A 14,658-nucleotide genomic window follows, 5' to 3' on the forward strand; every position below is an offset into this window, starting at 1 on the left:
AAGCTTAGAATATATTTAACTGTAGTCTTTCTTTGTCATCATTCACTAGCCAGATAACATTTTCTTTAATTACATTACTACTCAAGTTTCAGTTCTAAATCTGGGTACATTTATCTTTCAACACCTAAGAGACATGGTATTCCCAATGAAGTATACAGATGTTGATTTGAAGTTTGAGCTGTGGGACTTGGTATATAGTACCATTGTTGAATTCCTTTTTCATCTTCAGGTTCAGTTTCAAGTGGATCAAGTATTAGTCCTAGCTGTTCTAGTATATCAAAGTCTAGCAGCTCGAGTATCTTATTCAACAATGGTTGCTCAAGGGACCAGAGTTTCAATAGTTCCAGTAGTTTATTCAATTCTGTGAGTTCAGGAGAAATAGGATCAAGGTTGGGCAACAAATCCAGCATCTCATCTCTATCTTGTTCTTCAAGTATCAGCATAAAAAGTAAATGTTTATTTACATTCTACATCAGAATTTCTGAATATATTTTCATAGTGAAATGTCCTATTTGTAGGTGTAAAACTTTCTTTTTATCATAACTTTTCGATTTCAATCATTCTTTTAGGTTCAGCTTTGGGTATTCCCAGTCTTAGTCCAAGTTATTCAGCTCTCCCATGCTCCAGTGGCTCAAATAAGTCAGTCTCTAGCAAATCCACAAGCCATTTCCCAATCTTCAGTAGTTTAAGTTCAAGCATCATTCCATCTATTACTCCAAGTACTATAATCAGCTTAGAAATTAGTTTGAGCTCTGAATCAAGTAGCATTGTCAGTGGTTTACCTTCATCTTCCTCTTCAAGAGTTATAACAAGTAATGTTTCTTTTCATTTTTGTAATGGGAAATGTGATGCTAATACATGGTCACAAGTATCTTGACTTATTACATTAATTTAATGAAGCTCTAGACATGGATTATAACTGTATTCACCCCTTTTCATCATTCACTAGTCAGATCCTATTTTCTTATATTGCAATGCTACTCAGGTTTTAGTTTTAAATTTGTGTATATTATATCTTTCAACACCCTAGAGACACCATTTGATTTGAATGGTATCCCCAGTGAAGTATATACATTTTGATCAGCAGTTATATCCTCAATATTTGATACAAACAAGCATTATTAAATTATTTTTTCATCTTCAGGTTCAGTTTCAAGTGGATCAAGTATAAACCCTAGCTGTTCTAGCATATCAGAGTCTAGCAGCTCAAGTATCTCATTCTACAGCTGCTCAAGTAGTCAGAGTTTCAGTAGTTCCAGTAGTTTGAGTTTATTCAGTTCTGTAAGTTCAGGAGAAATAGGATCAAGATCAGACAGTGAATCCAGCATCTCATCCCTATCTTGTTCTTCAAGTGTCAGCATAAAAAGTAAATGTTCTTTTGTTGCATTTATGAATAATTTGGTATTTACACTATAACATATCTTAATATGTCCTATTTGTAGGTTTATGGATGATATTTTTTTATTATAGCTTCAATTTCAATCTTTAGGTTCAGCTTCAGGTATTCCAAGTCTAAATCCAAGTTATTCAGTTCTCCCATGCTCCAGTGTTTCAAATACCTCAATATCTAGCAGCTTCATTGGTCCAAGTTTCTTAATCTTCAGTAGCATAAGTTCAAGCATCATCCCATCTATCACCCCAAGCTCTATAAAGAACTTGAGCTCTGGATCAAGTAGCACTGCCAGTAGTGTAGCTCCATCTCCCTGTTCAATGGCTATTCTAAGTAATATTCCTTTTTATATTCGTGATTAAAAATGTGTTACCAATACAATAGTCACAAATATCTTGATTTATTATTGATTTAGTGAAGCTGAAACTATTTTTAACTGTATTCTTCCTTACTCTTTCTTCATTTGTTACCCAGATAATAGTTTGTTCTAAATCATGGCACAAGGTATTCCCAATGAAATTTTTACATTTTGATTTGTGATTAGAGCCTTTGTCCTTGATGCTTACTAGCATTTTCAATTGATTTTCGTCTTCAGGTTCCGTTTCAAGTGGATCAAGTTTTAGCTGTATCAGTCCTAGTATATCAGAGTCTAGCAGCTCAAGTATCTCATTCTGCAGTTGCTTAAGTAGCCTGAGTTGTTCCAGTAGTTTGAGTTTATTCAGTTCCTTGAGTTCAAGCTGCATTAGTCCAGGGGACTTGGAACCAAGATCAGACAGCAAATCCAGTATCTCATCCCTATCTTGTTCTTCAAGTGTCAGCATAAAAAGTGAATATTAGTAGTGTAGTTATATAATTTTGCTTTTCCAGTTTATGAGTGTATAGATATGTAAAATACTTGATACGTACTGGCATTGTTGCATTCACTTTTCATCTTCAGGTTCAGTTTCAAGTGGATCAAGCATTAACCCTAGCTGTTCTAGCATATCAGAGTCTAGCAGCTCAAGTATCTCATTCTACAGCTGCTCAAGTAGTCAGAGTTTCAGTAGTTCCAGTAGTTTGAGTTTATTCAGTTCTGTAAGTTCAGGAGAAATAGGATCAAGATCAGACAGTGGATCCAGCACCTCTTCCTTATCTTGTTCTTCAAGTGTCAGCATAAAAAGTAAATGTTCTTTTGTTGCATTTATACTGTTACATCTGAATCATTTGGTATTTACACTATAATGTGTTGTTAATGTTCTTAGAATGTAAGCTCATTACATCTAATTTCAGAATATATTTTCATAGTGAAATGTCCTATTAGTAGGTTTATGAATGATCTTTTTTATTATAGCTCTTCATTTTCAATCCTTAGGTTCAACTTCAGATATTCCAAGTCCTAGTCCAAGTTATTCAGTTCTTCCATGCTCCAGTGGTTCAAATAACTCAATATCTAGAAGCTTCACAAGCCCCAGTTTCTCAATCTTCAGTAGCATAAGTTCAAGCATCATTCCATCTATCACTCCAAGCTCTATCAGCAACTTAGAGAGTAGTTTGAACTCTGAATCAAGTAACACTGCCAGTAGTATAGCTCCATCTTCCTGTTCAAGGGCTATTCTAAGTAATGCTCCTTTTCATTTGTGTAATTAAAAATATGATACCAATACAATAGTCACAGATATCTTTATTTATTTAGTGAATCTTAAAATGTTTTTAACTGTATTCTTCCTTACTTTTTTATTTCTGACCCGGAAAATAGTTTGTATTTAAATCAGGGCACATTATACTTTTGAACACCTAAAAGACACTAATGAAAAAGGTATTTTCAATGAAATTTTTACATTTTGATTTGTGGTTTGAGCCTTTGTCCTTGATGCTTACTAGCATTTTCAAATGTTTTTTGTCTTCAGGTTCAATTCCAAGCGGATCAAGTATTAGCTCTAGTAGTACAAGTATATCAGAGTCTAGCAGCTCAAGTATCTCATTCTGCAGTTGCTTAAGTAGCCTGAGTTGTTCCAGTAGTTTGAGTTTATTCAGTTCCTTGAGTTCAAGCTGCATTAGTCCAGGGGACTTGGAACCAAGATCAGACAGCAAATCCAGTATCTCATCCCTATCTTGTTCTTCAAGTGTCAGCATAAAAAGTAAATATTAGTAGTGTAGTTATATAATTTTGCTTTTCCAGTTTATGAGTGTATAGATATGTAAAATACTTGATACGTACTGGCATTGTTGCATTCACTTTTCATCTTCAGGTTCAGTTTCAAGTGGATCAAGTATTAACCCTAGCTGTTCTAGCATATCAGAATCTAGCAGCTCAAGTATCTCATTCTACAGCTGCTCAAGTAGTCAGAGTTTCAGTAGCTCCAGTAGTTTGAGTTTATTCAGTTCTGTAAGTTCAGGAGAAATAGGATCAAGATCAGACAGTGGATCCAGCACCTCTTCCTTATCTTGTTCTTCAAGTGTCAGCATAAAAAGTAAATGTTCTTTTGTTGCATTTATACTGTTACATCTGAATCATTTAGTATTTACACTATAATGTGTTGTTAATGTTCTTAGAATGTGAGCTCATTACATCTAATTTCAGAATATATTTTCATAGTGAAATGTCCTTTTTGTAGGTTTATGAATGATTTTTTTTATTATAGCTTTTCATTTTCAATCCTTAGGTTCAGCTTCAGATATTCCAAGTCCTAGTCCAAGTTATTCAGTTCTTCCATGCTCCAGTGGTTCAAATAACTCAATATCTAGAAGCTTCACAAGCCCCAGTTTCTCAATCTTCAGTAGCATAAGTTCAAGCATCATTCCATCTATCACTCCAAGCTCTATCAGCAACTTAGAGAGTAGTTTGAACTCTGAATCAAGTAACACTGCCAGTAGTGTAGCTCCATCTTCCTGTTCAAGGGCTATTCTAAGTAATGTTCCTTTTCATTTGTGTAATTAAAAATATGATACCAATACAATAGTCACAAATATCTTTATTTATTTAGTGAATCTTAAAATATTTTTAACTGTATTCTTCCTTACTTTTTTATTTCTGACCCGGAAAATAGTTTGTATTTAAATCAGGGCACATTATACTTTTGAACACGTAAGAGACACTGATGAAAAAGGTATTTTCAATGAAATTTTTACATTTTGATTTGTGGTTTGAGCCTTTGTCCTTGATGCTTACTAGCATTTCCAAATGGTTTTTGTCTTCAGGTTCAATTCCAAGCGGATCAAGTATAAGCTCTAGTAGTACAAGTATATCAGAGTCTAGCAGCTCAAGTATCTCATTCTGCAGTTGCTTAAGTAGCCTGAGTTGTTCCAGTAGTTTGAGTTTATTCAGTTCCTTGAGTTCAAGCTGCATTAGTCCAGGGGACTTGGAACCAAGATCAGACAGCAAATCCAGTATCTCATCCCTATCTTGTTCTTCAAGTGTCAGCATAAAAAGTAAATATTAGTAGTGTAGTTATATAATTTTGCTTTTCCAGTTTATGAGTGTATAGATATGTAAAATACTTGATACTTACTGGCATTGTTGCATTCACTTTTCATCTTCAGGTTCAGTTTCAAGTGGATCAAGTATTAACCCCAGCTGTTCTAGCATATCAGAATCTAGCAGCTCAAGTATCTCATTCTACAGCTGCTCAAGTAGTCAGAGTTTCAGTAGCTCCAGTAGTTTGAGTTTATTCAGTTCTGTAAGTTCAGGAGAAATAGGATCAAGATCAGACAGTGGATCCAGCACCTCTTCCTTATCTTGTTCTTCAAGTGTCAGCATAAAAAGTAAATGTTCTTTTGTTGCATTTATACTGTTACATCTGAATCATTTAGTATTTACACTATAATGTGTTGTTAATGTTCTTAGAATGTGAGCTCATTACATCTAATTTCAGAATATATTTTCATAGTGAAATGTCCTTTTTGTAGGTTTATGAATGATTTTTTTTATTATAGCTCTTCATTTTCAATCTTTAGGTTCAGCTTCAGATATTCCAAGTCCTAGTCCAAGTTATTCAGTTCTTCCATGCTCCAGTGGTTCAAATAACTCAATATCTAGAAGCTTCACAAGCCCCAGTTTCTCAATCTTCAGTAGCATAAGTTCAAGCATCATTCCATCTATCACTCCAAGCTCTATCAGCAACTTTGAGAGTAGTTTGAACTCTGAATCAAGTAACACTGCCAGTAGTGTAGCTCCATCTTCCTGTTCAAGGGCTATTCTAAGTAATGTTCCTTTTCATTTGTGTAATTAAAAATATGATACCAATACAATAGTCACAAATATCTTTATTTATTTAGTGAATCTTAAAATATTTTTAACTGTATTCTTCCTTACTTTTTTATTTCTGACCCGGAAAATAGTTTGTATTTAAATCAGGGCACATTATACTTTTGAACACGTAAGAGACACTGATGAAAAAGGTATTTTCAATGAAATTTTTACATTTTGATTTGTGGTTTGAGCCTTTGTCCTTGATGCTTACTAGCATTTCCAAATGTTTTTTGTCTTCAGGTTCAATTCCAAGCAGATCAAGTATAAGCTCTAGTAGTACAAGTATATCAGAGTCTAGCAGCTCAAGTATCTCATTCTGCAGTTGCTTAAGTAGCCTGAGTTGTTCCAGTAGTTTGAGTTTATTCAGTTCCTTGAGTTCAAGCTGCATTAGTCCAGGGGACTTGGAACCAAGATCAGACAGCAAATCCAGTATCTCATCCCTATCTTGTTCTTCAAGTGTCAGCATAAAAAGTAAATATTAGTAGTGTAGTTATATAATTTTGCTTTTCCAGTTTATGAGTGTATAGATATGTAAAATACTTGATACGTACTGGCATTGTTGCATTCACTTTTCATCTTCAGGTTCAGTTTCAAGTGGATCAAGTATTAACCCCAGCTGTTCTAGCATATCAGAATCTAGCAGCTCAAGTATCTCATTCTACAGCTGCTCAAGTAGTCAGAGTTTCAGTAGCTCCAGTAGTTTGAGTTTATTCAGTTCTGTAAGTTCAGGAGAAATAGGATCAAGATCAGACAGTGGATCCAGCACCTCTTCCTTATCTTGTTCTTCAAGTGTCAGCATAAAAAGTAAATGTTCTTTTGTTGCATTTATACTGTTACATCTGAATCATTTAGTATTTACACTATAATGTGTTGTTAATGTTCTTAGAATGTGAGCTCATTACATCTAATTTCAGAATATATTTTCATAGTGAAATGTCCTTTTTGTAGGTTTATGAATGATTTTTTTTATTATAGCTCTTCATTTTCAATCTTTAGGTTCAGCTTCAGATATTCCAAGTCCTAGTCCAAGTTATTCAGTTCTTCCATGCTCCAGTGGTTCAAATAACTCAATATCTAGAAGCTTCACAAGCCCCAGTTTCTCAATCTTCAGTAGCATAAGTTCAAGCATCATTCCATCTATCACTCCAAGCTCTATCAGCAACTTTGAGAGTAGTTTGAACTCTGAATCAAGTAACACTGCCAGTAGTGTAGCTCCATCTTCCTGTTCAAGGGCTATTCTAAGTAATGTTCCTTTTCATTTGTGTAATTAAAAATATGATACCAATACAATAGTCACAAATTTCTTGATTTATGACATTCATTTAGTGAAGCTGAAAATATTTTAAACTGTATTCTTCCTTACTTTTTTATCCTTTCTTACACGGAAAATAGTTTGTGTTAAAATCATAGAAAAATATACTTTTAAACACCTAAGAGACACTGATGAAAAAGGTATTCTCAATGAAATTTTTAGTTTTGATTTGTGGTTTGAGCCTTTGTCCTTATTGCTTACTAGCATATTCAATTGATTTTTGTCTTCAGGTTCAATTTCGAGTGGATCAAGTATTAGCTCTAGCAGTTCTAGTACATTAAAGTCTAGCAGCTCAAGTATCTCATTCTGCAGTTGCTTAAGTAGCCTGAGTTGTTCCAGTAGTTTGAGTTTATTCAGTTCCTTAAACTGCATCAGTTCAGGAGACTTAGAACCAAGATCAGACACCATAAAAAGTAAATATTATTTGTAGAGTTGTAGTTATATTATTTTGCTTTTCCAGTGTGTGAGTGTATAGATATGCAAAGTATATGTGAAAAAAAAATGTCCTTCTTAATGCTGTAAAATAGTGCTTTGCCTTCCGGTTCAGAATCAGTCCTAGTTTTAGTTATTAATTTCCTCCATAGGTCTTTCTTCTCTTAATTGCATTAGGTATCTATGTCGTTGGAATTTCAATTGGAAAGTCATTTGCCATGGAATGTATGGATTTTTGGTCTGTGGTTTTAACCTCTACATCAACCCTGCAAATTTATTCTTTTATCTTCAGGTTCATTTTCAAGTGGATCAAGTTTTAGCCTTAGTTGTTCAAGTATATCAACAACTAGGAGCTCAAGTATCTCATTCTACAGTTGCTCAAGTAGCCAGAGTTTCAGTAGTTCCAATAGTTTGAGTTTATTTAGTTCTGTGAGTTCAAGGTGCATTAGTTCAGGGGACTTAGAATTGAGATCAGACGGCAGATCCAGCATCACATCCTTATCATGCTCTTCAAGTCTCAGCATAAAAAGTAAATAGTTGTATAAATGTTATATGATAAGATCTGTATTATTTAGCATTTCTAATATCCTCACTATTATTTTATTTTTTTTAGGCATATTTTGATTTTGGGAAATATATAAGAATATATTTTATACTAAAACTGTGCTTGAAGGTTTTTTAATTTTTTTTTTTTTTTTTCATATTTTCCTTTAGGTTCAACTTCAGGCATTCCCAGATTTAATTCAAGTTATTCACCTCTTCCACTCTCCAGTTATTCAAATAACTCAATTTCTAGTAACTCCACAAGCCCAAGTTTCTCAATCTTCAGTAGTATAAGTTCAAGTTTCATTGCACCTGTCACTCCAAACTTCATCAGCAGCTCAGAGCATAGTTTGAGCTCAGAATCAAGTAGCATTTCCAGTAAACCCTGTTCAAGTGCCCTCACAAGTAATGTTTATTTTCAAAACATGGTTATAATTGTATTTTCCCTTTTTTGACGTCATATATGAGCAAGAAGAGTTTTTATTATTATTTTTTTTCTAATTTACATACTACTCAAGATTCAGTCTTAACCTCAGGTGCATTGCACATCTTTCCACAGCCAGCAGATAATTAACCTAATTGGAATGTTATTTATAATGTAGCATATATATTTTGTCTAGTGGTTTGAACCTCAGTTCCTGATGTATACTAGCATTTGAATTTATTTTTTGTCTTCAGGTTCAGTTTCAAGTGCATCAAGTATTAACCCTAGGTGTGCTAGTATATCAACATCTAGCAGCTCAAGTATCTCAATCTACAGCTGCTCAAGAAGCCCCAGTTTCAGTAGTTCCAGTAGTTTGAGTTTATTCAGTTCTGAGAGTTCAGACTGTATCAGTTCAAGGGACTTAGAACCAAGATCAGACAGTATCTCATCCCTATCTTGTTCTTCAAGTGTCAGCATAAAAAGTAAATTCTAGTAAATCTTGTAGTTATATTTTCTAAATTCAAAGTTATTCTTCAACTTTAGCTGCAGTGTTGGTTTTAGTGGCTACAAAGTGGTTTTAAAAAGTCTTGCATTACTGTTTACAGCTATTTCAGTAGTCATAGTTTATTAGCTCAAGCAGTTTAATCTTTGTCATCTCTCTTTCAAGCATTAAGAACTCAAGCTTAAAATCATCTGATTAACCCTATCTTATATTTCATTGTATTTGCACAATTTACTCTTTATATTCATAGTTTATGTTTCTTATAATTTCTAGTCTGAAACAACAACCTGATATAGTATTTGTCTTATGGAGTCTCAATGTTCTGACGTTCTCTCTACAGGTTCACTTTCACGGAGTTCCAGAAGTAGTAGCTCTAGCATTTCAGTCATTATTAGTGGGGAATTACTGGGGAATCAAGAAAGTTTCAAGAGACCAGGTTCTAGAAGTTATGTAGGTTTAGAGGAGACAAGGAGTTCTAGGGTGTCAAGTTCTTACATTTCTAGCAGTTCCATGTATGGTAGTTCAAGTAGGTTCTGCCTTTGTTGTAGTTTTTTTGCTGTTTTTTTCTAACCTTCAGTGAAAGTTCAGTGTGCAATATTTGGTTTCCATTGCTGTATATGCTGTTAGGTGTATATATCACAATAAAAAATAATATATCAATAATAAATCAAGTATCTCAAAATAAACACTTCTGATAATTATCTTTTCTTAAATATGTATCACATCTGAAATATTTAACTTAACGATTTTCTGCAGGTTCAATCTCAAGCCTTTCCTCTGCCTTTATTCCAATTTCTTCAAGTTTATTAAGCTCTAGTTGCTCAGAAAATATAGCTCCCAGTAGCTACAGAAGTTCAGGTACTACAAGTTCCTGCAGTTCAAATGATGTCAGCTTAAATAGCCCAAGTCTGTCACCCTCCTGCTCTTCAAGTTTCAGCATAACATGTAATTCTTTATAAAATTTGTAAATTTAGATATATTTAAAAACAAACAAACCAATTATTATATATAAAGAGGTAATATTTCAGAAAATGAGTAGTCAGTGCAACTTTAGCATCAATTTAATCTACGTAATTTTTCCTTATTTTTCTATCCTCTGCATTTCTAATATTTATAACTAAAATCACAACTAATATATATTGTATCATGTCCTTAATACCACCATTACAGTTTTATACTATTCTCAGGTTCTTGTAGTCCAGAATTCTCCAGCGTATCAAGCCTCAGCAGTTCTTGTAGTTCAGGATTCCACAGTGACAATCTTTCATCTTCCATGAGTGTTTCTAGTATCAGTAACTCAATCTCAGGAAGTTTTGTGTCCTCAAGCTACTCAAGAGCCAATTCCTCTAGAAGCAATAGGTCAAGTTTTGCAGCCTCATGCTCCTCAAGTATCAGCATACTATGTAAATGCACTTTTACTGCAGTCATACTGTGGGGATTTCGTTTTGTAGGATAGATATGATTTTGTTGTGTAGAAGAATTCTTTCATTAACTGTGATTAGATCTCACATTTTTATAATATATTTGATAATTTTGTCAATAACTAGAGTAGGCCATACTTTATTTTCTGCCATTTCACACCATTAAACTCTCATCAGGCTCAAGTTTCCAGGAATACTCCAATACCTCAAGCTTTATTAGTTCCTGTAGTTCAGGCTCCCTTCATGACAACTTTTCACCTAGTTTGAGACTCCAGAGTTCCAGTGTTTCTGGTTCAAGGAGTTTCATATCTTCAAGTTGCTCGAGTCCAGGAATATCTCTCTCGTGTTCTTCAAGCCTCAGTATATTGTGTAAATATCTACTCTTTCATGGTAGTTTTATTTAGGCATCTTTCTATTGATAAATTCTGTCTTTAGTTTTAGGTAGCTTGAGCAGATTTATGTGAAGAATGCATTATATTTCCTGATTCAATCAACAACCAACAATACACCATCCTGTAGGATAATACCACATATGCTGATTTTAACATTACAATATTGAATTATCTTCAGGCTCAAGTAGTCTGGAATAGCAAGCTTGCTTAGTTCTTGTAGTTCAAACAGTCATTCCCTCTACTTAGAGTATCTATAATGGTAAAGACTCAAGTCTAAGGAGTACTATATCCTACCTATCCTATCACAGTCATAGTTCAAGATTGTCAGATTCATGCTCTTTAAGTTTCAGCATACTATGTAAATGAACATTTCTATTGCATTAATATTGTAGTGATCCTCCATCCTACTCTTTTCTAAAGACATACAATATCAATCATGTGAATTTGACAATTCTCTCCATATCCTATTTCCTAACCTCCATAGCACATTTTAAAATTATCTTCAGGTTCAAGTTATCCAGAATACTCCAATATTTCAAGCTTTATTAGTTCCTGTAGTTCAGGCCACCTTCATGATAGCTTTTCACCGAGCTTGAAACTCGAGAGTACCAGTGGTTCGGGTTCAAGAAATTTTATTCCTTCAAGTTGTTCGAGTTTAGGAGTATCTCTTTCATGCTCTTCAAGTATCAGTATATTGTGTAAATATTTACTCTGTTTCTGTAGTTTTATTTAGAATTAATGTATTTATATAATGGGTTTTGGTTCAACTGTTCCATTGAAATATATAAAAAAAACAGTATTTTCCAATTCATCGACAACAGTTTGCTATAGAGTAGGATTTCTAATTCCTTAATTTGTATTGTACAATTCTACTCTTACATCAGTAAACTATCATCTACCAGGCTCAAGTAACCCAGAATGCTCCAGTATATCAAGTTTCACTAGTTCTTGTAGTTCAGGCTCCCATATTGGTGGTATTCCTACAAGCTTGAGTCTGTATTATGACAGTACCTTGGGTCGAGGGAGTTATATATCCTCAAGCTGCTCAAGAGCCAGTTCCTCTCGCAGTCATAGGTCAAGTTTATCAGCCTCCTCTTCATCAAGTGTCAGCATACTATGTAAATAGAAATTTGCAACATTCATTGTGATTTATTTTATAGTGACACTGTTTATTTACAGTCTATATTAAATGTATCATGTATTTCCTTATTTAATTTTGATATGCAGTCAATTTTTTTTTTCTGTTAATTTCAGGCATAAATAGTCCAGGATATTCTAGTAATGCAAGTTTTAATTCAGTTGACTTCAGTGCTATTAGATTTAATAGCTCAAGCTCCAGTAGCCCCACAAGCTTGAGCTTCTCTGACAATGGTGATTCAGGCTGCAGTAGTTTGAGTTGTTCATGCCCAAGTAGTATTAGCAAAGCCTGCTCAAGTTGTTCTGGATTCTCGACTCCGGATCTCTCTCTCTCCTGTTCTTCAAGTATCAGTGCCTTATGTAATTATCTGGTTGATTTCTATATTCCTTTTAAATATTTTTCAAGTAATTTAAATTTCATAGTAGTAAGTAATTGAAGTCATACTTGTACTTGGTGCTTAAATTTGTAAGCCAATGAATAGTTTAGTTTGTATATAGATAGACAGACTGATAGATATAGATATGTATATATACATATTCATATACAAGTTTATATATATATATATCATATGTATTACATATATTATATATACATATATATGTGTATATAACAGTATTTACACACACACACACACACACACACACACACACACACACACACACACACACACACACACACACACACACACACACACACACACACACACACACATATATATAGATATATACAGATATTTATTATATGTATATGAGTGTGTGTGTGTATATTATATATCAGTTGTAGCATTAGCATCCCAACTATTTCAGGTCTTCAGTTATTGCATAGTGCCATCAGTATTCATAATTATCAGCACTTATTCTGGATCTTCACAGAACCAAAATATTTAATTGAATACTTGTTACAGCACAGTAATTAATGTTTAAGTGGTTTATTGCAACTAATATATTAGTTTACTTTAGCATAAAGTCAATAACTATCATTATTTTCCTTTTTACCTCCAGGCTCTATTAGCCCAAGTTATTCCAGTATCCCAAGTTTAGTTAGTTTTAGAAGTGTAGCTTCTAGTAATTCTGGCGAGCCAAGCTTGGATGTGTCTCCTTCCTCCACTTCAAGTATCAGCATATACTGTAAATATAAGTTAATGCACATTTATTATGAATTTACGAATAATGGTGCCTAATATTACATAATGTAATGAACCTAATGACACATGAATCTGCTTTATGGTTTAAAGCTTCTTAATTACTTGATTTTCACTTTTTTTTTTTTTTTTTTTTTTTTTTGTATTAAAAGCAGTTAGCTCAAGTTTAAAATGTTCCTGTAGCTTAACGCAAAAGTAGTATAACACCCCTAAGGCTTATTTCAGCACTTCAAGCAATACCATCAGACAAAATAGCTTTACAGTTGTTTCAAAGTATTGTTTTATTATGTGTTAAATAGTTACCATTATTTATTATGTATCACCAATCATTACACAAGCTTCATAAGGAAATTTATTCTTCACAGCACTAATCATATGCTATAATAACAGCTTTATAGATATGGATATTTTATACAGACTTAAAAAGTTACTTGTTATCTATATATATTTCATTTAACTTAATAATATGATTTAAAGTATGCCGTCCCAAGAACTTTAACATATTTTTTTGTGTATTTTACACTTTTTGATTATAAACCATCTGAGAGTATGTGTGTTGGTATGTGTGTAAAGGTGGCTGCAGGTATTAAAATGTTTTTATTTATTTATTAATTTTTTTACAGATTTAAAAAAGCATATTTCTCTTGGAGCTGACTTAAGCATTACATCATTTATTAATTTCAAAGCTTTTTAAAATGGGTTTTAGAATAATATTAACTAATATTTACTATGTATGCATGATAATCCAGTTGTTTTCTTTGTTTCAGAATATATTTCTTTCTTATATATGAAATATATCTTGCAAGTTTAAAATGATCATTAATATTCTCTTTTGAACTAACTTAATATCAAATAGTATTATCTAAATGAAAACAAATAAATCAAACTAAAGTTTACCATAGTTCTAACACATTTATTTATATTTAAGGTTCAAGCAGTTCATCTTCTAGTAGTTCAAGTTCAAGCTCAAGTAGCTCAAGCTCAAGCAGCTCGAGTTCTAGCAGTTCAAGCTCGAGTTCTAGCAGTTCAAGTTCAAGCTCAAGTTCTAGCAGCTCAAGTTCAAGCTCAAGCTCGAGTTCTAGCAGCTCAAGCTCAAGCTCGAGTTCTAGCAGTTCAAGCTCAAGCTCGAGCAGTTCAAGCTCGAGTTCTAGCAGTTCAAGCTCAAGTTCAAGTAGTTCAAGCTCGAGTTCTAGCAGTTCAAGTTCAAGCTCAAGTTCTAGCAGCTCAAGCTCAAGCTCGAGTTCTAGCAGCTCAATCTCATCTTCGAGTTCTAGTAGTTCAAGCTCAATCTCAAGCTCAATCAGTTCAAGCTCGAGTTCTAGCAGTTCAAGCTCAAGTTCAAGCAGTTCAAGTTCGAGTAGCTCAAGCTCTAGTAGTTCAAGTAGTTCTAGCTCAAGCAGTTCCAGCTCAAGCAGTAAGTACTATAAATATAATACTCTTTTTTCAAAAGAAAATACTGTATGAAGTCTGGTGGGTAAAGTTGTTTGACATATTCTGTAATGATTACATATTTAAATGAAATTCATATTTAGTATATATATATCAAAAAACATATTTGCCAAAAAAAAAGAAATAATGATAAAAAAAAAAAAAAATTCTTCATGCACTTCAGTAAAACTGCTCATTAATAGTAAGTATAACTAAATATTTGGCTTTTTACTCATTAGCCACATCAGTCCACACTGAATGTTTAAATCCTTTTAAAAAAGAATGAATAATTATGTGAATGAAATGA

At 33.3% G+C, this 14,658-nt stretch overlaps 3 protein-coding genes across 3 annotated transcripts in view; all 3 read left to right on the top strand.

The window, feature by feature from the left end:
* Window positions 1-14,658, top strand: part of LOC125040483 (serine-rich adhesin for platelets-like) — a 53,246-nt gene that overhangs the window by 26,753 nt on the left and 11,835 nt on the right. Inside the window, 1 exon segment of the mRNA XM_047635036.1 lies at window positions 13,852-14,337. Coding sequence (XP_047490992.1) covers window positions 13,852-14,337 — 486 coding nt within the window.
* Window positions 2,238-12,393, top strand: LOC125040542 (suppressor protein SRP40-like). The gene is made up of 3 exons (XM_047635129.1): window positions 2,238-4,798; window positions 4,910-5,131; window positions 6,201-12,393. Exons 1-3 carry the CDS (start codon window positions 4,468-4,470, stop codon window positions 6,482-6,484), a joined length of 837 nt encoding a protein of 278 aa, XP_047491085.1. The 5' UTR covers window positions 2,238-4,467; the 3' UTR covers window positions 6,485-12,393.
* LOC125040541 (uncharacterized serine-rich protein C215.13-like) overlaps window positions 14,350-14,658 on the top strand; it is a 2,581-nt gene continuing 2,272 nt past the window's right edge. The window contains exon 1 of the mRNA XM_047635128.1: window positions 14,350-14,658. This exon is cut by the window's right edge and continues 1,540 nt beyond it. The gene's annotated coding sequence lies outside the window, so the exon portion shown is untranslated.

This window comes from Penaeus chinensis, chromosome 29 (genome assembly GCF_019202785.1).
Source record: "Penaeus chinensis breed Huanghai No. 1 chromosome 29, ASM1920278v2, whole genome shotgun sequence".
Classification (NCBI taxonomy): Eukaryota; Metazoa; Arthropoda; class Malacostraca; order Decapoda; family Penaeidae; genus Penaeus; species Penaeus chinensis.